This window comes from Calonectris borealis, chromosome 16 (genome assembly GCF_964195595.1).
Source record: "Calonectris borealis chromosome 16, bCalBor7.hap1.2, whole genome shotgun sequence".
Classification (NCBI taxonomy): domain Eukaryota; kingdom Metazoa; phylum Chordata; class Aves; order Procellariiformes; family Procellariidae; genus Calonectris; species Calonectris borealis.
Window position 1 is genome coordinate 14,846,664 of NC_134327.1, and position 25,632 is coordinate 14,872,295.

Here is a 25,632-nt window from a genome sequence, read left to right on the forward strand (position 1 = left end):
GTAGGATTTGTCTTTGTTTTTTTTTCATTAAGTGCTTCCTGACAGACTATTCTGTTAGCCAAGGGACAGGAGGAACTGCAGCAAGATTGATGCTCCCAGCTAAATAAGCTGAGCACCGCAGCAAGTCTTACTCCCACTTAACAGCTCCCTCTTGCTGCAAACCATGTAAATTAGAAGCCATATACACGCTAGCACAGCCCTACCCAGGCAGCACATGGCAAGAGAAACAATGCTTAGCAAATACATTTTTTACAACATTCTGGGTCAGCTCAAGGATCGTCAGAGCCTATGTTCAAATAGGTTGGTATTTTCCAAGAATGAAAAGTAATGATGTTGGATAAAAGTCCTCATACTTCTTAGGGGAAGAAGTCTGGCTAGTCAAGATCTGGTCTCTTCTCTACTCCTCCCCCAACCAGCTGTGCATCTGGGGCCGCAAACCTAAATCCAGCCTTCATGAACTCAAAAAAACCAGGGGGAACTACCTCCTCCCAAGGCCTGTCTGAGGCCAGTCCAATCTCTTTCCTTACCAGGAAAAGCATCATGATTTCTCTGAAGTTAGAGTTTTTCCTCATTTAAAAGTAGTTTCACATGTAAAAAACACATAATATTCATATAGTCCTGTGGGTTTTCTCCCAGATGGACAAAATGCAACAGGGAATCTCAAGGAAACTAAAATGTTTTTTTAATGTAACAGAGGAAAATGCAGGCTTAGAAGGCAGGAAAAACAAATTCGGGTCCAAATTTCAATTTTAGGAAACTGTGGGTGTCTACTATTACTGGAAATCCAGCTCCCTTAGCTGGAAACCTAAGACACCTCCCACCTCGTATTTCTCACCCAAAAGGCTTATAAACCACACGTTCGTTTACATCCAAAGCTCCACAGCGAAGGCCAGAGCTCCTGCTTGAGTCACTGACAGAGCTCGGTACCCATAGCAGAAATCAGCGTGATGAATGTGGAGCTTTTGGAATAGCAGAGGAGGAACTGGAATTTATTGAAACGTTCAGACCAGTGCAGCTATTCCACCACAAATAGCTTGCTAACATCACTCAGCTCACCTTTCAGTGTGTAATGACTACAAATACATTAGCCCCAGTCAGCAAAGTCGCAGAGGGCGGAAAACAGAAAAAATATTAAGGGTGACCAGACTAAGCCTTAGTGACAGTTACACTCTGCCACTTGTAGAATTATTCTCATGCATGAAACACATTCCATTTCACATAAAAAGTCAGCATTTGTTTCAAAGTTTGACCCAATCTCCTCTGAACAACTAAATCAAAGACAAAATCGAGGCCACTGAGTCTCCTTTCCAGCCTTTGCCGTGACAGCACAGATTCACAGATCTAGAGTCTAATATATTTTTAAAGGCTTGAGAAACAAAGCCCTGTGCTAAGAGCCAGGAACAAAGGCTACTCTTTAGTGCCTCCCTCCCCAGGCCTGTCATTAAGGGGAAGATTAAACTTTCCCAAGACTGCTGTATCACGTGTCACCTACTGCAGCAGATGTGGCTGACAGCGCCTTTGTCTAACATGTCCTATGACCCAAGTCTCGCCCCTGAGGATGATTCCTGCAGACCAACTCTTCAAAACCTCAGCTCTGCACAAGACAGGTTTTTTTCAAGATTTTAAGTGTTACTTAAAAACAAAACCCTTACGTGCACGAAGGTCACGCCCACCTCAGGCAGCTCCCCTTGCACCAGTACTGGCACTAGAAAGCCCAGAGATCAGAAGACAGGGAGAGCTCACGGGAGCCTCCCTAAGCCAGGAAGCAGCACAAGCATTTGTGCAGAGCCCAGGCTAGCAAGCGGAACTAGTGACTGTGGCTGTGCTATTCTCGGTCCCAAGTCCCTACGTCTGTATAGCATTGCACAACAGGACTTGCAGACTCAAGTCTCTGCTAGTTGAGAGAGTTTTGCACAAAGTTGCCCTGCATTTTACGGATATGCACCACAAAAATGCAATGGCTAGGACAAAAAAAACCTCCCATAGCATTAAAGGAAACAACTGAAACAGGAATGTTACCATAGAAGACCACAAAAAGACTTTCTAAATGCTTTCTGTGGTTTGGTTCTCTGCATTTTGTAATGTTGGAGCATTGGCCCAGACGGCCAACTCTTGTCAACTGACCTACTTCACACTTAAGTGAAAACCCAGAACAAATGTAAACAGTTGATGGAAAAGGTGCCCCACCTTTCGTATCTGAGGAAGACGTTATTTAAATCATCATTCACGTGCAGCAGTTCCTCTGTGACTTCTTCATTGGACACTCGTGAGATAAGCTCCACAATTCTCTGCTGCATAGCTCTACAAGTTCGGTTCAGTTCCTAGGAGGAATGCATTGTGCACACATTCTGATAAGCAGTTAGCAATAAGTAGATTTAGCCGAGCTCTGTTCACAGCCAAACATATCCCCCAGCTGAGAAACACTAAGACAAGTCTATCTTTGCATGATTAAATGTCACCCAAAAGCACATCTAATCAAACATGCCCTTCAAGAGACGATGGCATAAAACCTTGAGAGCCTATTTACAATTCAACATCCTGATTCTTCTTTAACTCTGAGCACTTCCGAAAATAAATATCTGTATTTTAGTGATCTGTTTTAAGAATAAAACATGTTAATACAACAGCTTTCCAGCAGAGAGCTTTCAAGGAAAATTCAATCTGCTCTTTTTGGCAATATCATCCTTAAAAATGAAAGATGCACGTGGTGGAACAAGTCGGGAAGAAAGTTCATCATGGCTACCACAGGTAGCTAAGTGTGCGCTACACAGCAGGAAGAGATGGATTGGGGACACAGAACTTACCAACTACCGAGAACATGAGTGTGAACACAAAACAAGGAGCAGGAGTATGAAAAGATGAGCACTCCACACACACTTCGGTATTGAACTATACACAGAAACATTCCCTTCAACTGAACAAGTCCACAGACAAGAGACTGCAAAAAGGCAGTGGGGAGTTTCAGAATAAAATTTTAAAGAATATAGAGTAAGGGCATTTATTTTAGAAGTCTCTCATGCCAAGAAATCTAGGTTTGAGTTTGCCTAAAACAGGAGTTCTCATGCTTCCAGGACATCTCTTCCATCACCAATTACTTAGCAGAATTCATTACTCCTGAAAAGACTCAAGACCAAAGGTCAAAACTGGTATGTTGAGGAGGAACTACAAGAAGAAATGTGACATATGGCATGGCGCTACTGATTAGGCCCACGGTTTTACTTCAATAAGCACTGACATTTCAACTAAAGCATGTCCCTCTGTCATCTTCCACACACCCCCCCCCCCCCAGCTCCACTTCACAGCAAAAATTCAGCACTAAACAAGGATGACTTGTTGGTACACAACCTTCGGGATGAAAGCAAAAATGTGTTTGTTTTCCTTGCTTGGTCTGACATCCTAAGCTCTGGATAAATTTCACCTAGTGCAATCCAGCTGCCTTAACAGCTTGAGGAATGTGTTCTCCAATGTCAGTTTTGATCCCATCACTTTAGAAGCAGATTGTGACATTTCAGAGGTTTGTTTGCTGCCTTTCCAAGAGGGCTGACAGTACCTATCTATTCTGCTCAGAGCTGGCTCTCTAGCAAGCTGTTTACATTTGATTGTTGGAGAAAATGTCAGGAATTATTTAAGGAGGAGGGCTATATAAACCTCAAAGCAAGGAGTCCTTGCACGCAGCACCCAGCTCACAGCTTTCAAAAGACTAACCATCCTTTGTGATCAAAACCGGGTTCTCCCCAGCTCTGTGATTCAGATTTAGGATACATCATTCAAAGAAGGGAACCAGTTGGAATAAAGAATCGCTGCTGTCACTCCATTTTATGATCAAGTTCTTTCACCTTAAAGCTATGCTGTAAGGTTACGCTGTCAAGATGTTAGTAGTTGTTTCTGAATGTAAGCAAACTGTTCTACGCTGTTTTGGTCTGTCGTCGTTTCCTGGAAGCTTCTTTTGTTTTGAACAGTCCAACCCAAATGGGCAGTAACTGAAAGGCTCTTTATTGCAAAGCCTCTCATCAGCTGCCATGATGGCTCTGAGACAAACACACAATACCGCTGCATGGGAGAGACCAGTCTTTGGATGGATTTCAACTCTGATGTATCACAGAGAGCAATTCCCTGCCTTCCTCCAAATGTACTGCTCTGGGAGCCCATCCTCCCTGCTGGAAGATCAAAACAGAAGCCTATTTCTGAAGCTATGGAAAGGCAAATACCATGTTAAGGGCAGCAGCTGGAATGCTAGATCACAGTATTCCTCATCTGTCTTGCATGTGGTACTGTATTACTTTCCTCAGGCAAAAGGGCACCCCGCTACCATTGGCCTGGGGAAACAGGTATGAAGCCCGAGACATGAACTCAACCAAAACTGCTTTCCCTTTTGAGATAATAAATGCGGCACTGGATTGAGACTTTCCAGCAAAGAAACCCCTTCTAATTACCCAGTCTAACTCTCCGGACAGCATGAAACTTCGCCTGAGTGCCTGCCTTAAGCCACTACCTTCAGGAAAAGCTATAGCACATCTTCTGGAAAGACAGTTAGTTCATATATAAGATTTTGCATGGCAGAGAATCCACAGACCCTTGGCAATATTTAGCCCAGCTGGAAATATGGAGTGTTTTTTTCTTGCATAGTGACCCGGAATATTTTGCCACTGTACGATTGATGATGGAGGGTGTAAAAGAAGCAGAAATGCTCAGGGCTTACAGAGCTTATCACAATTTTAAGCTGCTTTGTGGTAAAGGAGACCTTATATTCAACATTGGGAAAAATTTCTAGCTACACGGAGAAGAAAGCACTGGAACAAGTTTCAAGGGAAGTTAGGAAATCCTTGTCACTGGAAGCTTCAACAATGAAGAACATCAAGTGATGAGACTAACCAGGGTCAAGCGCAGTCCACATTAATTTTGTAAAACAAACAAACAAAGGCAATGAAGTGAACTACAACAAAAAACACCTCCCGAGAAAAACTCAAGCACAGAAAGGATCAGAATCATATTTGCTAGGAAATTGTTACCTGGAGTAACTCAAGGTCTGAAGAATCCTCTTGTCCAGGTACCATTTCTGTCAGCATTTCAGACATCACTTTTGTATTCCCACGAACAATATCCAGTTCACTGCGCAGCCGGGCAATCTAAATTGGGGTAGAGAGACAACAAAATACTGCATAATCTTTTGGTTTAAGCAGATCATTTTCAAGAACTGACTTTGTGATACCTCCGGTTCTGTCTGACTTGATATCTGAGGCTCCAGAAATTCTAGCAGGGAAAAAAATGTAGAGATAAAAAGTTTACCCAGTAGAGAATTTTAGAAAAGCAACAGAAAAAGGAAAGAACTTTGTAGAACCACTCACTATCATCACAAACCCAGATGTGCTATGCTTGTATGGAAGGGAAGCAATTGAAAACAGCAGCTAAAAATAGACCCAGCTGCAGTACACCTTGCGTGCCTTGCTCAAATGTGGGGAAAGATGTACAACTTTTGAGCGGGATCTTTGGCTCTGAAGTTGTTATTTTTGCAGAGAGAAGATCCTATATTAGGGCATTTGCAAGGGTCTTATGGATGCAGATTTAACCCCCTGTTAGAAAGACTTCCTGCATCTACAAGACATTCTGTGCCTTTAAAGGAGGGGGACTAATGAGAATAACTGCTAATGGATTGCACAACCGCTGAGTGGACTGGTATATCAGATTGTGAGGTTTCATAACTGCTGCCATTAGGAGGCCATACACACAAATCTAAAGCCTAGATTTTACAGTATAATAGGAGGAAAGATTACTAAGTAGAACCAGACCTAGGAGGCAATCAAAGTCAAAAGAGTTAAAATGAAAGTTGCTCTGCAAATTGGTTTCTAATTTAATCTGCTGAAAGAGTCTCACTCAAAAGAATCATCATCCCAATACCTGTTCAGAATTAGCAGTGATGGGACCAGTCACATTCAGAGCTGGGGCCTGAGGAGCAGAATACGCCGTTGGAGAAGATGAAGAATAAGAACTGGTGCTCATCCTTTGCTGAGACTGTGAATTGTGCATATTTGCTGCAGGATCAACTTCAGGAACACTCTGCCACATCAGAAAGATAGGAGTTCAAAAGCTGAATTGTGACAGCGCTTGCTTTGTCAGCAATCTCAGGCCAAATACATTCAAATATAGAACATAATTGCACCTTGTGGAAAAGGTCAGTGTAGTTACGAGAACAGACTGGTAGGCCAGCCCATAAACAGACAGCTGCAACAAAAATGCATGCCCATATCTTTTGACCCAAGCCACATGCATTTAAGTCAATTTACCTTTACAAGAAAAATGAGAAGCAAAATAAAAACTAGAGCCAAAGATAAAAAATTATAATTTTGAACTAGGAATTAAGTTGCAGGCTTACAAAAAACAATGTGATACATAGATACTGGATTTAATTAATCTTGGCATACAAACTGTAAACTTTCAGTCCTTGATCACTTGCATTTACCACTTCAAAGATTCATTAACTTCAGTTTTCAGAGTGAATAACCAGAACACCTGTGATCATTAAGTTACTTCCTAGCAGCAGTTCTGTCACCTTTACAGACCTAACTTTTCAAAGGTGTAAAGACCTCACGTTACCATGGGCTCCGTGAGAGATTCAGGCTCTGTACACCTTTGAAAGACAAGCATGCCTTGGTTCAGGTTTACCACCAACAGAAACAACCATACTTTTGAGAAAAAGAAGTAAATCTCAATCATATATCCTGCTGGACTCTCTCTGAGCAAATTAGTTGCATTTGTCTGGTGGTTTTGTGGTACAAGACAAGTGTACAAACCTCCTCCAAACTCTTTTCTCTTCTCAGATTGATGTTTGACTCAAGGGAGGAGATTCCATTAGCTTATCAGCCTGTCAAATGCAGCTGCGTTATGCTTCTCCTACACTACACACTCCTTTCACTATTAAAAAAGTCATTCTAGGAGTAAGAAAATGCGCCAAATTTAGAGAAACAGGAGGGGAAAGAAGAGTAGTTACCCAACTATTTAGACATCTTGGGAAAATACCCCTGGCATTGCAATGCTGCAGCTTACCCTCTGTGGCGTGTGTATTGGAGACAGAGCATCGAGATCTGCCATGGGAAACTCTATGCCTTTCCTCTTGAGCTCTTCATAAATATGCACTACTCCAGTTAAATCAGGGCTACTTCGAAAGGCATCAGCCCAAGCCTGGAAAACATGAGGGATTATCCATAAACCTTCCAAACGAAGTTCCAGCTCCACCCTGACCTCAGATACTGACTACAAAAGCTTTCATGTATTTCAGCTTCAAAGGGAAGCTGTAATCATTAGACCTGGTCTAAAAGATCCTGCAAATATTATTAAGACAGTCACGTGCACATTTTATTCAAATATAAAATAGGAACCCGGTGCACAGTAGCTATGTCTAGCCCCTGACATCATCAAAATCTGTAAATGCAAACGAACGCCTCTTCCAATCTCCTCTACTTAGCAGTGATTGCACGCTGACCTTTTCTTGCACATTCTACGGCCAATGACCCACCAGAAGAGGTCTGTGTGAAAGATTAAATTGATCTAAGCAAAATTCATAAAGTCATACAATAATCTTAGGTCATCTCAATTTACTTTGTGAAACACCTTCATTTGTTGCCAAAGAAAAAACACAGCTGTCAGGTTTTCTTCAGTATTTTATTTGGACCAAACTTAAATAAAAAAGGTAGTTTCTTATATTGTGAAACATGCAGTCCCATGAGCAGCAGAACTAATGAAGCCTGGGTTCTTACAGAGCATATCCAACACTTAGACACCCTGGTGTGTCAGAGAGAACAAGTTTAAAGGGAGAATTTCCCACAACCAGAACATTCATAATATCTCTCCCGCATGAATTCTCTCGTGTCTAAAAAGACTTCAATTCACAGTTGAGCTTTTCCTTCAGTGGGAATGCTAAGTGTTTCTCTCGCTAGCCAGCCTCCTGTACTCATGAAGCTGCTAGGAGCATAATATCTAGAAAGCCTCTACCCCCTTTCACTTTTGCTGGAAATCAGCCAAATATTAAAAATTTAGGGGAAGGAAAATTTGAAATATTATGACTCTGTTAGAAATGAAGCATTCCCCAAGCCCCCACATATGTGAGGCAGAGTATCAGTGTGCTGGATCCAGCACTACTGCGAGACGTGTGTGTGGGCTCTGAACTTGATTAATTTATTCATCACTTTTACACTAGCTCTTTGACTATTTTTATTTTAAAAGCTGCTTTTAACCACTTTTTATATTTGAGAGGAGAGAAATCAGAGTTAGCAAAACAAGATAAGAAATAATATTAATATTTAACTTACATTCCTATTCTGTTCGATTCTAAGAGCGTTTCCTACCCTACATGCCCAGGAGACAACCCATTATCAGTTGCAAGCTAACAACTCTGGGTTTGCTTCTCAGCTTTGTTAGGAGTAAATTAACTGCATCAACTGTTCTGATGCAGTGCAAGTCCAAACAGCCCTGTTTGAGCCAGAGAAAACAGCTCTGACTGCAAAGAGCCATTCTGTTTCCTTGGAACTGACCTTCCAAAACCATCCCTAATTCTGACAGAGATATTGACTGTACAAGTAACTCTACCCTTGCACTTTCTTTGCATTTTCAACTTAAATAAGAAGTCATCTGAATGATGCTTCTACATAATGGTGTTCCCCACTTCAACTCTATTTGCAAGTAACAGTGAAAAATGTTAGGCAAGGGATGCTCTATTTAATAATCACTCAAAAGAAACTTAGAGACAAAAGTATGCTACATTGCTGCCCCCAACTTTTAATGAGGCTTGTTTGCCCAGGAGGATGTACTAATGCATCCTCTCTTTCACTGGCTTCCTACAGATTTTGTTTTAGTGAACTCACTTCATTTGCACTCTATCTTTTTCATATATTCTCTCTTCTGCAACTCTCTTCCCTGGAGAAAGGAGACACTTTCATTTGTATTCTTTTTCACCTGAGCTGAGCGCATTATCTACATTAGTGTGTCTCTCAGAGGTCACAAGCAGGACTGGGCGCTACTATCCTAAGTGCTGTCTACACACTGTAAGACAATCCCTGTCCTAGACAGCTTACAGTTCAACTAGGCAACAGTAATATTAGCTCTACTTTACAGATAAGGAGCTACACACAGAGCTTAGGAGACTTGCCCATTGTCCAAACAAGTGCATGACAGAGGTGAGACTGAATTCAGATCTTTTAAGACTTTGGGCAAGATTATCAAAGGTAGATACTTAAGGATGCTGCTGTATAAATCCCACTCGGCACCTCAGCGTGCCCAAACAGGTTAATTAAATACCATTCCAAAGCTGGCCCCTAAATCAGTGCCCATCACAAGACAATTCTTCCAGTGCCGGACACTTTTTAACACATGTACCTTCAAAAGAATTTGCCGTGCCACTAGAACTCTCCTCATGATTCATGTTTGATGACAGTGCTCAGCTACTGGGCAGCAAGGTGGTATGAACTCTGAGGTGATATGCAAGCTCTTACCAGAGGCACAGCAATAAATATTTCCAAGGCCTTTTAGCACGGTGAAGAAGGAAGGATAAGCAATATGTAATACATGCTAATTCATGTACATTGGGAAATAGGTTAAGAAAGTGAGACACAAGATGCCCAACATCTCAAAACAGATAAGTCTCTAGATAAGAAACTGGATGGCAGCTTTATCTACCCTTGCTATGGAAAGGCCCAGGAGTAAAAGAGCTGCATGGTTGAAGACATATGCTGTTTGTACCGCTTTTTTCCATGCTTCCAGTTGCTATTAATCCTCTCATTTCTGTTCTTATTAATTCCCTGATATCAAATTGTAAAAAGCCTACAGAAGGGGATAATTGTAACGTTAGTGAGCAGAGCTGAGAAGAGATCAGCCCCCTGGCACGGAGTTAACTCCAACTGCGGGAGCTCTAAAGAGCAAAGTCTAAGCTGAGCAAAGTGGCCATGACGTACGGGATATTTTGGGTGTGCATGTCAACAGGGCAGCAGAGATGAGTGACTGCAATTACTTTTCCAAACTTGTCAGGCAATCTGGAAAACAAAGTCCCCTACCACCTCCAGCTAAAGAGACACTAACAGAACCCACCCACAGGCAACTTTCATAATTCTCAGGCTTTTTATACCAAAAGGCATTTGGTACCCAGAGTGAGGCTTTTAGCTCTACTGCACTAAGTCTACTCAGATAAAGCTCTGTTTAATACACTGAGGCAATGACTGCGGCTTTTTGGTTATGTTACAAACACCTCCATCTTAGTTGCATTGATGACTGGAAATCCACATACATCCAGGACCCAGCGTAACCAACATCCTCTAAAACACTGTGGCAGAGCAAACAATACGGAAACACGCACAGTTTCTCTTTATGGGACAGCATTTAACCTCATCTCCTGGTCACCGCATGCATCAGCTCCCCAACCAAAGCAGGCAGACACCCCAGGCTTAGTCAGATGCACAGGAATTGTTTTTAATAATTTCATTAATTTTGTGCAATTTTTTTAGAAAGCCTTGGGATCACAGACCAGAAATAAAGGGAGCCCACAGACCCCAATGCAATGCCCACCTAATTTCCCCACCCAGCCTATTTCCTGTTTGGAAATCACTTATTTACATTGTCATGCTCTAATGATGTTCTATCTGTTCTATCTGTATCCAAATAACAAATAAACCAGCAGAAATTCAACTGCATGCTTTGCCACAAAAATCAGAAGTATATCTGGAAAACTATGCTGCGCATTTGTAAATACCTTCCCACAAGAAACACTGCAGCAGGTTTATATCATTTTAAGTACACAGTGTCTTTTCGTCTCTGGTGTATGCAGTAGCCTGTAGGAGCTTAGTGATAAAGCTTCCTATAATTGTCAGATTTCCTCCAGGCAGGCACCAATGTTTCCTCATGTGTTGCTAATGGTTTGTGGAATTAACATGGCTGTTTATTGTTACGCTGCACAGAAGGAGAAGTGGCAGACAGGCCTATGTCTGAACTTCCCCACTGCAGGCAAGGATCTGACAGTGCACAATAGCCAGAGAAAAGACACCAAAACCATTTTAACTCCTATATGGTCATTTACTTTTCTATAACCATCTTTAAAAGGAATTCAGAATGCTTTCTAATGGAGGGAAACAGCTCCATTTTACGGTCAGGGAAACAGACACAGAAAGGTAAGCATTCTGCAACTGACAGCAAAAGCGCGATCTAAAATTTCCTGGCCTCAGATGACAAGCCCATCACAGAAGCAGGTCTCCAGCTTCTAGATTTGACTGTTAAATTGCAAAGCCATCCATTTATCTTTTATTAAGTCCTTTTTTTTAGAGTAGACTGGTACCTGTCTAACTAGAATCCAGACATTTCTCCCTGGATAAAATATCTATGCGTGTGCATATCTGCTCTTCCCTGCCAACCTGGATATATTGTTTGTTTTTACATATAAAAAACTTGCCACATTTTTAATGATGACAGCATGTTTAGCGATGCGTAGCACTGAAGCAGACAGTCCTTATTTCAGGTAGCAACATATGGAAGCAGAGACAAGCTGTGTACCTGAATCAGCGCTAGTACTTTATCCTGTACAATAGTGGGGGGATTATTCTTGGGCGAGATGATTTTCACCAGAACACCATCTATGAAGTCACGGTTTGCCACTAAGACATGAAAGCGATGGCCACAGTTCTTCACACAGGTCTCCAACACCTACACACACACAAAAAAACATTCATTGTTGGAGCAAAGCTTGATCACACACACAGCACCTATGTGGCTGGTTTCCGATTTTACTTCTTTTTTATTTTAAAACTTTTGACAGGAGGGAGAGAAGACAGAGGAGAAATTACACTTATACTCTTAATCTTCTTTTCTTCCCCAATTTTACCAAAAAGCTTCCTTCTCTATGCACACATTTAGATGCACCTCACCCACCATTAACATATTGAGCATTTTTGTGATCTACCTTTGCCTGTTTTCAAGGTAAAGAAATATAAAGTTTCTTTCTCTTCAAAGCAGAACTTTCCAACCTGTACAGCTGAACAGCTAAATACATAGCATCACATCAAGAGCAGGTAAGACAGAGGACATCATGTCACAGTGAGATATTATCGTGCTGTGGCACTCCACATTTTCTATGTACCTGGAACACAGCTGGACCCGCTTGCTCTGAGCTATAAGCCATGTTTTAGAGTTGGGAATTCAGGTGAATGATCTTCACTCATTCAAAACACTCCCTTGTGAATGCCCTGACAGGTTATACTTTGACACATTTTCCCCCTGCAACCTAGCTAGAGGCACCTTCCACTTGCCATTCAACTGCCATGGAAGAACAGCTGTTGATTTTTCTCTGAAGAACATGATTAGCATGGAGATAAATCCAATGCGTCACTTCTCCTTACAGCCATGCCTAATAACCACTGCAACTCTGTATCTGAGGAGTCTGTAATTACTCTCCTACTTCAGCTACTTTCATCAGCCCTGATGACATGGACTCATTCCTGATGAATTTCGCTCTTTCCTGCACAATGGATAATCTCATGGTTTGGTCTTTGGTAATCTGTCAAAATGACAATCCAGGATAGGAAATGGCAAGAAGACAGAAAGTACAGTCACGCTTCGTCAGGGAGATGCGACAAGAGCTGTGTGAAAGAATCATACAGATCACCTACCCACAGCAGTATAACTCGATCTAGTTACTGCTGCTCATTCCTCAGACTGCTGCGGCGCAGAGCCTGCCCAGCACCGCGCGTTCAGGAGTGCTGCATTACCCAGGAAACCCCTAGCTGAAGCCTTCAGTAGGAAAGGTCACTGGCAAATTATCTCACACCTTAGCAGTGCTGCCTAAATGCACAGAATATAATTTACACTTTATTGAGTGAAATTAGATCAGCATAAATTAATTCGAGTCTCCTACAGAGATCCATTCACAAGGGAAATTGTGCGTCAGCTACTTATGAAGCTGCAAATATGGCAAGTTCATCATCCTCACTTGCAGATATGCCCACAGCTGTTGCCTTAGAGTGGAGAAACAGTAGGACACAGGGAGATGAAAGTAGAAGGGAAAGCCCCAAAGGGTACGCAGACCCATTTGGGCTACTTTAACTTTCAGCCAGTACTTGGGATGAATAAGAGCCCAGAAAAAAGCAGAAATCAATTGAGTCAGAAAAACGCTATGCAAAGCTTCCAGCAACTCTCCCCAAGGAAGTGAGGAGGCAATTGGAGAGAAGAAAAGGGCAGAGCAGTGGCTGTTAAAGCAAATAGTTTGTACATTCAAGAGAGTGCCAGGAAAAGGAAAATGACAAAAGAAAAGGGTTCTGCCCTTTTGAGGCATTCCAGCCTCCCCCACTCACCGTCAACGCCAGCATGACCTCTCTGTAATTTTTGTTTCCATTCAGCCTCTTCTTCAGTGCTCGAATGGCATCCTTTGGACTGAAGGAGAAACATACCATTTTTAAAAGACAGCTCAGACATGCTTTTCACATGCCATATACTCTGGGAAAAGGAATCCTTTACCATTTCCATCTGACATAAGCATGTATGTTAACTTCAGATTACTTGACTACAACCAAACTAGGGTCATGTAGAATTATGTGAAGAGACAAGATAGCACAGAAGTCAAGACTAGAGCAATGCCCCAGGCCTCCAAAAAGCCAGGGTGTTGATCAAGCAGGAAAGATTGACAGCCACTCAGAAAAAGGCCCAGGGCATAAGACCAGTGATCAGTTCTCCTGCAAACTGCAAGCAGCACAGCTTTTCTGATGCTGAAGGTGATGTATCAGAGAAGCTCTCTATTCAAATGGCTGAAATTAATAGCATTGCAGCACTGCCCCCAGACTCACTGCACCTCCTCACATGCTGAGTACGACTGGATGAAGATTGCGTTCATGAACCTTTCAAAGTTTGCTGAAATAGCACATACCCTTCTTCTGTCTCGTTGATAATGTCACAGATCTCCATGTTAAGTGTCCAGTCTTCACTCTGCAGAGAGCCATCTGTGGCCTTTTCTGTAAAGTAAAGAAAAATAAATCTTTTCACATCTTCCTGATTAGGTACTGTACTTCAATCCAGCTTCAGTTACTCTGAGCTGAAACTATCCAGTATAAGAAAGAAAAAAAAAATCCCCACTGACTGTAAGCAATGTCAAACCTTCCCTCCTGACTTTAGGGATCAGCATAGAGATTTCCAGACAGAATCAATTATCCCTCAAGCTCACTACCTTCGGCAGACATAGATGGGCTGTTCTTCAAAGACTCCTGAATTCTTGGGGGAGTAGGAAAATGTAGCTAATTCCAATTTAAACTTCTCAGATGCTGCACTGTTGGCAAGTTATGAGGTAGGAAAATCTCCCCAAAATCAACATGACCTCCTCCCTGTTTTAGTAGATAATATCTCCACATGAATTGAGGGAGAAAAGATAGCAAATTGGAGACAGAATTCAAGGAAGTCCAGAATTTCAGTATGGAAAGAACCACCAGCACATGAAAACATTTAGCACACAACAATTCAGGTCACAATATCATTCATGGGCACCCCTTTTTGCCTGGAACTTTTTTTATTCCTGTACCGCGGTCCCTCAATATCTGCTTCTCTCTGTTCCACGTTACGTCCCCAATCTCCTCTCCAGGCTGGGGCTACGTACACATCTCCCAAGCACAATCTGCCTTCCTCCTGATTCCCAAATGCTCCCTCACCATTTGCGTGGCAGGTAAGTAAGTCACTCCAGCACCAGACTAAATTCTACGGGAAAGATGACCTATAGCACTGTGGCAGTGGCAGATGCCAACTGTTGGCAGTTTAATTTATAGACGTCTGCAAGAGTAGCATAAGCATAACTTCAAGTAATCAGTTGACAAGAACTATTTCCTCCTTGGGATTTCCTCCTAAATCAATATTGTTCTGTCTAGTGGTGCCTAGAACATCCCCTGAATTTTTCACACTTCTCACTTGCAGCATTCAAACCCTATCTGCGTTACACTACCCACATTCAGAGATGCTATCGCGTTGAACGTAAAGCCTGTTGCCAGAGACACCTAAAAAGGGGACCTTCAAGCCAAACATGACCTTCTCCGCTAAATTAGTCTAGGGTTTTCTACAGATCCTTGGCATCCAATGTTTGATGGTAAATAGGGTAAACAAAAGCATTTTTAAAATGTAAAATAAACTAAGAAAAAAACTTCTAAACATTTTAAAGCAGAAACAAAACCACAGATACCATCTTCTCCAACTATCCTTCTGTCTTTACATCAGACCCCAATCTGTCCCCCAGAATAAGGCAGATTTTGGTTGAGAACACCAGGGTCCCAGGACTTCTCACATCTCTCTTTCTGTTTAGCAACGATGTTTTTCCCGTTAACGTTTCTATCACTGTGACTGAAGATATAGATGCCCACAGGCCATAATTACAGGACATTATTTGGAGAAAGGCTATGTGTCTGGGTAATTCAAGTTTCAGTGACTTGTCTACACCAGAATTGTGGCTAAAGCAGCTCCACCAAGGACAGTAATTGTAGAAGTCTGAGACAAACCAGACAGCTATGCAAAATCCAAGCAGAGAGCACTGAAAAGAAGCCATCTATCTCCAGAATGGAGAGGACCCCATGGAAAAGCAGATTATGGAGCAGGAGATCATTCTTTGCAGGCCTCGCTTCCCATTCAGAAAGGCAGTGCTGCAAGGCATGGCGATCGCTGCACAGGGCCTCACCAGAGGCTGCAAAACTCCCAGCTGTGCCATCTTCACCTCTGGGTCTTTTTCGGCCATGACCACCTCATGGCAGAGTTCACTTTGCCGACGAAAACTCCTTCTGCTTGAGGAGAAGCCTCAGAGAGACGTATGGCTTCCAAAACGTCCAATAAATACTGGACAGGTTATTGGGTATTTTTAATTTACTGCATTTAGGCTATGTTAGGCAGGGATTCTCTTAAGGAAGAGTGCAGGCAGAGCTGTTTAATGTTTTCTGGGATACAGGAATTCATATTCATGCAAAACTACTTGTAACAATCATGTTTTTAGATCCATTTTGTCTTATACTGCACATAAGGCTTTATTGCTATAGAATGTGATCTGCCTTCACCTCCATATACTCCTTATTGCTTAGGAAAACATTTTATTTAACATTAGAGAAAAACGCTTAATATTCAGAGATATAAAAAAATCACTACATCTGCTCTGCTGGAGAAGGTGATTGCTAAAGTTGCAAAGGATTTATAAGCACTGTGCTGCAAAATGAGAGATTATGCCATAAATAGAGGGTATTCCTTAATCTGGACATATGATATGTTTTCTTAATCTAAAACTATATTAACAAAATTGTGTGTTCTTGACAGCACTTGGCATCAGGCAGCGACTTAGCAATATTCGTACTCTCTGGTTCTGCTATCACTTTTTATAAATGCTTGTAGAAAATGCTGATCCTGCACAAAGTTGTGCTAGCAGCCAATTCATTCACTGATCTTGTAAGACCCATTTAGTTAAGATTTCTTTTGACAAAATGTGTATATGGCACTACTCCACAGCTAAAAACTGTGATATTTTGGAGAGGGTAGAGTGAAGAAATGCTGCTGCAGCACTGTATGGAGAGTGGCATAGGAACACTCATCTGGGATCCCCAATAACTTTATTTGTATTTCCCTTCTGAGATACACTAGGGAAAACAAAATCCCCTTTCTCCCAGAAAGTTTGGTTACCGCCTTTTTATTTTGCATTTCTGTTCTTTAGTTGGAGTAATATGTGGTTGAGACTGTGTGGGTTTAAGACATAACAGTTGTCTTTTTGAGAATTAGTTCTTTTCCCCTTGGGTAATTTTTAATTCGAATAAGAGTCAGAAGCTAATTTTAGTCTCTTCTTCAGCGACAGAGAGCACACAAGCTCTTGTTATCTGTAGTCATTTGTCCTTTGTAGGGTGTGTGACCCAGATTTCCTGCTGCAGTGCTCTCTCAACTGCTAGAAAGGAGTTAACTGACTGCAGAGAAGGCATACGGGTTTGTATGTGATTTGTTTGACGAACAGTATTACGCTGCAATGAATTGAAAGCCTGTAGAGCTCTTCCAGAACCAAAACGCAGCAGGTTGTAGTTCTGGATTTCTGGTGAAACAGGTCTGCCTGCACTCATGCGTAAGAGAATCCCTGCCCAACATATCCAAACTGCAGTAAATTAAAAATACTCAATAACCTGTCCAGTATTTATCAGACATTTTAGAAGGCACGCGTCTTTCTGAGGCTCCTCCTCAAACAGCAAATAGATACCACTGACAAGATTAAACAGATTTTGGAAACTATCACAGAATTGTGAAGGAATGGCATGCAAATCATGCAAATACCCTTTAAAAAAAGTCACCAGTTCCTGAATCTCTTTCAACCTCATTAAAGGCATCTAAATGGCACTAGTTCACAAAAGGACTCTGGAACATGACCAAAGGATTCCAGGGTGACATAAGAAATGTTAAATTAGACAAGGAAAAAGGCAACGAGTAGGAGTCCTTCCTGCCCCTCCCCTCACTGAAGAGTTTATGGTATAGTTTAATAGCATAACAAAAGGGCTGGCAACTCCCAGCCTGGGTGCCAAGGGTGCCTTGCACAGCTTCTTCCCCGAGAGCAACTCCGAGCGCTGTGTTATTGCCCACCTTGTCACCGCAGCAGGGGCCAGGAGTTAGTGTCTCACACGGAGACACGATACCACCAGTGAGATTATCAGAAAGTCTCTCTCAGAAACAAGATGCTATCGGTTCCCACCACGTTTCCCCAATTAAAGCATAAATGTTCTGGTAGAAAGAAAGACAATGTGGCACTCCATGCCTGACACGCTGCAGACCTTGGGCACTGCATAAGCACACGCAAGCATCAGCTTATCTCTAGTCTGCAAAGAAAAAGAGAAAAAATTGTGATATTTTTTCATTCACACCTTCTCTCTGAGATCTAACTCTTGTGGATGCATTTCCACACTCTGTCAAATGGCAGTATCAGTATTTCCCTGCTCACAATGAAATCGTGTACATTTTATGGCATTCAGAAGGACCTGTCAGTAGCGTAAAGTTTTCAGTGTAAACAGTCTCAGTGCATACCCTGCTCCAGCCAAGCCTCTTCCCAAGCAACCTGCTCCAACCTGAGAGATGTCACCACAAGGAAATCAAGTCAGAAATGCCCATTTAACTGCCACATAATAACAGGGTGCGCAGGGCAGGACAGGAATGCTCTTTTAAATGCAGGGAAAAAACAGAAGAACTTTTACTACCCATCTTGAACCCAGCTCAAAAGTCACCTAATAAAGAAATGCTAACACTGGTTGTCCTTGAGAAGCTGCTTTCACAGTCCTTTTCAGTCCATAGTCCTCTTGCTTCGAAGTTACAGTTCAACGTTGATGACACTCTTAAAATTTTACTTTGTTCATATATGGATGAGATAGATAAAGCAGAACTCCTTGCTCTTCCCTGCCTCCCCCTTCCAGTGCTCGTCTCTGACCATTATATTGAACCTGCTAGTGGAGACAGCCTGAAGATTTTCATGATTAGGATTGCAACTGCACAAGTTGAAGTCTGGGTGCTATTTAACTCACATACCATATGCATGCTTACACAGCCGAGACTGAAAAACTGACTGCTGGAAGCACTGAGAACACCTACTCTAGATGAATGATGACAGCAGGCATGACCAGGGTAAAAATCTCCCCAAAAGGTCTATCTATAAGCACCAATAAGTGACTGTGGTGCTGCATAATGTTCTTGGAAGAAAAGGCACAAGTGAAAGTTAAACGTTGCACTAGCAACGAATCCCATTAAATGAAAATAGGAGAACTGCGCTGTTTTCTGCCTGAATACCAGAATCTCGTGAATGAACAGATCTTTGTGTTCGGAGAAATCACAGTTTTCTCTCTTGGGACTTCTCCAGATGTTGCTTCAGAGACTCTTGATTCATACGTTTGGGAAGAGTTACACACAAAAAATCACCTTCTGGTGTGCATGCTTCTTGCATAAACAATGCACCATATTAAAGAGATCCAAAAGCAAGACAGTTCTGATTCCAAATTTCTCCCCTTCCCTCCAACAGTGTTTGGTGATCAAGCAGCATAAAACATCTTTTTTTTTTTTGCTTGGAAGTTCAGAAGATTGCAGATCTTAGATCTTTGACTTGCCTCTTAACAGTCCACCTGCCTACCAGCTGTGCTCCAAGACAGAAATTAGCAAATCAAACAGTCAGATGTGTTATATTTCACTCTGCATAATATTTGACAGAGAACAGAAGAAGCCACAGTATTAGCAGGCTTTTACTTCTATCCTACTGGTCCCCCTCCCTTCAGCTCAGTGGAGCTCTCAGAAGCAAGAGCTATCAGCTGAGGTCAAATGCAAAATGCTCTTACAGAATGGACAAAGGTCTTTCAGGAAAAAAAAAAAAAAGAGTTTTGCAAGGCAATGCAAAACACACAAGATAGCTCACAAGGGAAGATAAGCTATTGAATGAGACGATAACATCTCTCCTCTGAGCTGTAGCTTATAGAATTGTTTTGCTTTAAAGCATCATTACGTTTTGTGACTGCACTTGTCTCTTCTGGATTCAAGAAATCATCAATGACCTGCACGGCACCGTCAATAGGACCTGGGGAAAGACCATACAGAGGCCACAGAAACATATTTCAGCTGTCCAAGCAAAACGAAGATAAGACTAAAGATCCTCAGCGTTCGCACGGCTGCTGAGTTCAAAACATCTCACTTGGAGATACACTAGAATAACACACTTGGATACTCCCGGACTTGCTTTCTCTATATTTGTTGTTAGAAAGACAGTCATGGACACTTAGACTTTATGGTAAACCAAGAGGAGGTTTTTTGCTTTTTATCAAAACGCTGCTATTAAAAAATAAATGCAACTCCTTCGAAATTCAAGATCAAAACTCAACTCTGAAGTGACTTACTCACAAAAACCTGCCAGATCCTTTGTTAGAAAGCACAGCTCCAATAGCATTTTTCAATTAGCCACCTCACTGCTCCAAGTCCTTTTTCTACATTCCTTATTTCACACTGCTCTGAAAATGCTGAGCTTCACACTTCCAAAGAAAAAGCTAGTCAGCTAGAACAAACGGGCTCAATCTGAACTGCAAGGCATTACAAAAAAAACGTGATTTGGGTTGTACTGCTGCAGCACTGGTCATCCACTTTGACCATTGTGATTTTTCAATTGATTTTAGCTATGCTTACATCAAAACTCTTTGGGATGAAGTCGTCTATCCTCCACTCATTGTTTTGCCAAAGTTTCTGGGGCTGAATAAACGAATAATCATAGCTTGTAATGACTGCAAAGTCTATGTTAAAATAAAATAACAAGAGAATCTGTGGACACGCATATGTGCAATCATAATGAGTATTTAGCTCAAATGTTGTTTGAAGGCACACCAGTAGACTGGGAACTGTCATTTTCTCCAATTAACTTTCAGGTTTTCTTCTTTTTGAAGCTGCCACCCAAATGCCAAACTTCTTCAAACCTGCCTTCCAGATCACACTTACCTGCAATCATGAATATGTAATATACAATTACTGTGCCTTTTTAAAGACCACATGGTATTCACAGTTATGCCACAACGTTCCTGTGATTTAGATACACTACAGAAAAGACATCACCCAACATCTCCCACAAATTCAGCCTCTCAGGAGTAGGAAACTACAGCTGATTAACTGACCATAGCTGCGCGGCAGTTTCAGAAACAGAGCAAGGTGAATGGATTAATACATATTAAACAAATATGAACAGCTGTAAAACAAAGAAAATTTTTCTTTCATACTCAGATCAGAGCTTCACCTGAACAAGACGAAAAACAAACCAGAAATCCTTATAATAATATTAGAGTAGGCAAGGAAGCATATCAGCCTGACTCACTCCATTTATCACATCTCATAGATCTCGATGCAATTGCAGGTTGTAAAACCAGACGGACCTTCCAGTACTACGCTATCGTATTGTACAGGAATGGCCCGACAGGGCAATCTAGTCCAGGCAGTTTCTGTACTCAGATATCATTCATCTCAGGCACAAATGATGGTTTAGTCATAGTCCTTAAAAGCATTTGGAATCTGGATCCCAAGTAGAACGGTGTGTTTCTATATATAAAGACTTTTGTTATGAATCTTCTCACTGAAGTTCCCCTATCAGCAGAAATTGTTGCTGCTGACAGCATGCTCCACTGAATGACGTGTATATAAGTTGCTCTCTTTGAAAACAGATGGCAGAAAGAGACTACTGCTTCTTTAAGTGAATCCCTCTGACTTCTTCATTCTACACAGCTTTAAAAACAAAACACAAAAAACTGCCTTCCTCCTATGTATGGTACACTCACTAAAGCTAACGTGTTGACCCAATAGCTGTTCTTCAGAGCTGGGTCACATAGCACCAGCTCCCAGCTCATCAAGCCATTTGCATGATTCAGAGGCACTTTTCCCTAAAACTCAGCCTGCACCGCACGTTTCTCCACTTCTTTCAGCAGTGACCTTGGCCAGATTCCCATCTCACTGCAAACCCACGATATTCAAAGCATGGTGCTACTTTGCAACTGACAAACAAGGACCTGCTCATGTCAGAAATCAATACGCTAAAGCCTTCAATCAGAAATGTCAAAGCAGTTTTAAAATACACGTCCTGTATTAATGGATTTTAATGGATTCGAATGGAGATGTTTACCGTGTGATTTACTGTAGGGAAGCGACAAATCAATGTTCCTTTATGACATGTCACATCTCATGACAGACTGTCCCCCTGTACTGTTGTATCAGTGGAGATGATGGCTCACCAGTTCGCAAACATCTGTGATCTATTAGGCAACACTTCCAGTAGTCTAATATTATCACACTCTGAATGTCCATCTTTCTTCTCTAGATGAGAGGCACAAAAGCATAAATTAAAACCTTCCGGGTGACAAAACATTCTCCCTCAGATTTGCCTTTTCTGAATTTGACTGCGACTGCTATGACTTGTCCCTATGACTTTGTATGGGAGAATTTATCAGCACAGCGTTGTTTAAACAGGTCAGTGCATTGCGATGGTTACCTAAATCTCCTCCTCCTTTGACCACAGTAAGGCAGCCGGTCCTGTATACCAAACTGCACTCACTTTTAGTCATTTCCATAGGCAGGATTTGGATCGTAGCCTACTACTTGCCAAAGGGTTTTTATATTGTTTTAATTTCTCCAAAGAATTTGGATGATTGGGAGAAGGGGCTACCTTGTTCCTTGTACCAACACCAGATACAAAATTTCTTAATAGCTGAGTCTTTGGCTCTCCCCCATCCAAAAAAAACGCCAGGCAAAGAAACTAGCCAAAGAAGCTGAAAAAATAGTCTTCCTCCAAACACCCCTTAGTAGCTGAGAAGCTTTTCTCACCAGAAAGACAACTCACTACAGACAACCCCAATATTCCAAAGAAGCTCTTAAACAACTATCTAATACATATACATGAATTTGTCGTAATGCCAAAAAACAACTGCTAAAAAAATGCAGACTCCATTCATTTCATCAGCCTTAACTTACAAATCTTAGAGAAGGGGCAGCTGAATGTAGTGATTTATTTCTCAACTTCTTTGTTAGCAAGTATGCCTAAAGGCTCTATTACAGTGGGTTTGTTATTTATAAGAACTCCAGTGTGACAGTTCCTTAAATAAACTGTTGCAAACTGCTTTTTAAAACATCCCCCCAAAAATGCAGAAAAACAATACCACACATACAAAGCGGAAGAATGTATTTGACCAATAAGATACTACCAGAAGAAAAGAGAGAGAAAGAGGAATATTCTACGCATCTCGATGCAGTTTTACCACCCAGAACTGCAGGCAGAGCGATATTACAATTTGATACCCCAGCTGCACAAAATGTTGCAAGCACAATCAAGAGCAAGAGGGTATCCTGATCTGTGACTAGCTGCCCTGTTCAGGACTTCAACGGCATCCAATAATTACAGGTGAGACCGAAAAAATGTCTTTACGAAAAGTTATGGATGATCAGTGTGTCAGTGAGCTATATTTGAAATCTATCAGCTCTTGATGGCTAATTTTGTACTACATGAGTAAAGCAAGTTCTAATAACTCACTTGGGACTTCACTCCAGTACTTACAAGCTACGTGCTTTTCATATTCATAAAACAAAACTAATTGCCTTTCATGGATGAAATGTTCTAAGAATTTTTAATCCACGTCAGCTGCAAACTCTAAAAATCCATCCCCATATATTTAAAACTCCCCCTCCCACCTACTCACTTGTAACATGTTGTTTGCTGCAAACAAACTATAAGGCAAAGATAATCCATCAGGCTCCTACATTAGTATTATTTATATTATTTTTTTACAGGTTACTCCTAAAGTCAATTGCCCACATTCTCACATGCTTAAAATAAACTGAAAACACTAATTACATTTAGTGAGGGGAAAAAAAAGCAAAATCTTTCATTCCTACAAAGAAAGCAGTTAGAAGAACACATTTACTCCTTAACTGCAGCATGCTACAGCAGATTTTTAAGTAAATGTTCATACACGATAATTAAAATGTGTTACGAATGAAAAGAAACAAATCTTGCAGTAGACTATTTCATGTGCATGTTCCCAGCTCTCCTATATATCTACAACTACGAAGGTGAGAGCTGTGTCCTCTGGAAAACCACAATTATCCCATGTGTAGAAGCGAACTAGACAGTGAGGAGACTGCAGCTTTTGAGGGCTTGACAGCTCACGTTTTCTAGTGTGAAATGCTTCAGTTTGCTTTTCAGTTTTGCAGCCTTCCCTCACACTGCTCTACAAGATGACAGCAGGCCGGTGCAAGAGGCAGCTAGCTCCGATCCCATTCAAATTCTCCAATACCTCCGCAGCTTGAAGACCAGTGTCTGGAACACACTAAGCGTTTTCACCATGGGAAGAGGGGAGAGCTGGCTCCTGTTCCACTAGGTAACAGGAATCACTTTTGCCAACGCTGCTGTCATTGAAGGGCTCTATTGCCAGCTGCCCGTTCCAACGAGCCAAGCTTGCTATGCCTGCAAAAGCTTAGCAGCTAAACACATCCAAACGATCTTCTCGGGAAACCTGAGCGCAAATTAGGCAACAATAATAACAAGATACACGTGTGCAATTCCACCTTGTACGGGCTGAGAAATGCATATTTCTTGGTCGCTAATAACCCTATTAAAAATGCTGCTCCATTTCTACAGCCCTGTTTCTCATGTGTCACTGCCATAGAGAAGTCTGAAAAAGACTGATAAATAGAAAATGTAAATACTGTAAGTTTAGATCAAGTATGCAAATGCCTGTTTCTGAGACTGTCATTTTCATTTCCCCATTCACCAGCTTGTTTTCTAGTCATACAACTTTGTAAATTCTCCAGGTCAGGAACTGTCCCAATACACTTCACATCCCACTGCAATTGCCTATATTACATGATACTATTAGTGTGGTAAAATTAAAAACAATGTAAAAGTATCAGGGGACTGCAGCATACTTTTGGAAAATAACTATATTGGTCCTTGGACAGTTAAAATTTTAACTAGAACACAGATTTTGAACACAGCTTACAAACAGTTTGGCTTGCTTACCATACACAGCAGGGAAGCAAATTCTAGCAAATGAAAAGGGCTGATCTAGCGCATTCTGAAAACTGCAGATAATGGATGGGAAGGTAACTTTCCCAGTGTGAACACAGATGAACTTCTGGAATCTACAGAGAACCAGCTCTCCAGTCTTTGCTGCTTACAGCTTGTTAATCAACAACACAGAAGTCACAGGATACCAAATAACAAATACGAAACTTGCTGAAGCCTTTTTGGCAGTGTGACACAGATATATGTTAGTGTCACTGCTCCTGCTTGGGAAAGCAATGAGTACCAGCAAAGGCGCTAGCCTGGCCCCTTCACTGGTGGCCAGCTGAGTGACTGAGCTTCACCAGCTCCGGCTGAGGTTAGCCTCTCCTGGGCATTCCCTGACGTTTCTGGGTGAATCAAGACTTTCCCAACTTCTTTTGGGTTTTAAGTTCATGTACACTGTGCACGACCTTCCTCTGAGCCCAGCAGCAGCTTCCTAAACAACCAACAACAGTATAATGATGCCTTTTATGAACGAGTGCCCTTTAGAGGTATAAAGCTTGCCTGAGCAAGGCTGCACAGTTTCATCTCTCTCCTGGTGATCATCAACGGCCTGGAGATGATTCTGCGAGCCAGCATGCAAACTGCGGTTTGCTTTAAGGGATGCTACACATGAAATACCTCATTAGCTGCAGCAAGACTCAAGGCCGATACCCTTTAAGGAACCTGGTTGGAAGAGGGATTTTTCATCACTCACTGGCTATGCCAAGTCATTGGCATAGATGGGGATTTTAAAGGCAGTTTTAATTACAGAAGGTAAAACCCACACATGATCAGTGTCAGAAAACCACCAGAACTGAACACTGACCCATTTGGGTTGTTTGCTGAACTTTAATCACTTTCCAAGTCTGACAGCTGCTCAAACTTAATTGCTCATTACGCTTGTAAATAAAAACTGATCTCACTCTCTGATTAGCCAACCATCTTATAGTTGCCATAACAACTTCTTGTCTAATAAGTGATTTCAGATTTACCATTATTTGTACTAGCAGAAAATTTCACAAAGGTCTGAGATCGCTCTTTTCACTAAAATACCCTTCTAATTAGAAGAACTGAAAATCAGTAGAGAA

General features: G+C 41.6%; 1 protein-coding gene across 11 annotated transcripts in view; it reads right to left on the reverse strand.

Moving 5' to 3' along the window:
• The window catches only part of TOM1L2 (target of myb1 like 2 membrane trafficking protein), a 56,941-nt gene that overhangs the window by 22,733 nt on the left and 8,576 nt on the right, over window positions 1–25,632 (reverse strand). For 8 of the 11 annotated variants that reach the window (XM_075165443.1, XM_075165435.1, XM_075165433.1 and 5 more), the window contains exons 2-8: window positions 13,889–13,973; window positions 13,320–13,398; window positions 11,527–11,676; window positions 7,042–7,176; window positions 5,896–6,054; window positions 5,010–5,126; window positions 2,188–2,321 (exon numbers count right to left, since the gene is read on the reverse strand). In XM_075165443.1, the coding sequence (XP_075021544.1) occupies window positions 2,188–2,321; window positions 5,010–5,126; window positions 5,896–6,054; window positions 7,042–7,176; window positions 11,527–11,676; window positions 13,320–13,398; window positions 13,889–13,973 (859 nt within the window). The remainder of the gene's footprint in view (window positions 1–2,187; window positions 2,322–5,009; window positions 5,127–5,895; window positions 6,055–7,041; window positions 7,177–11,526; window positions 11,677–13,319; window positions 13,399–13,888; window positions 13,974–25,632) is intronic. The other 3 variants (XM_075165440.1, XM_075165439.1, XM_075165438.1) reach the window with 1 other exon arrangement.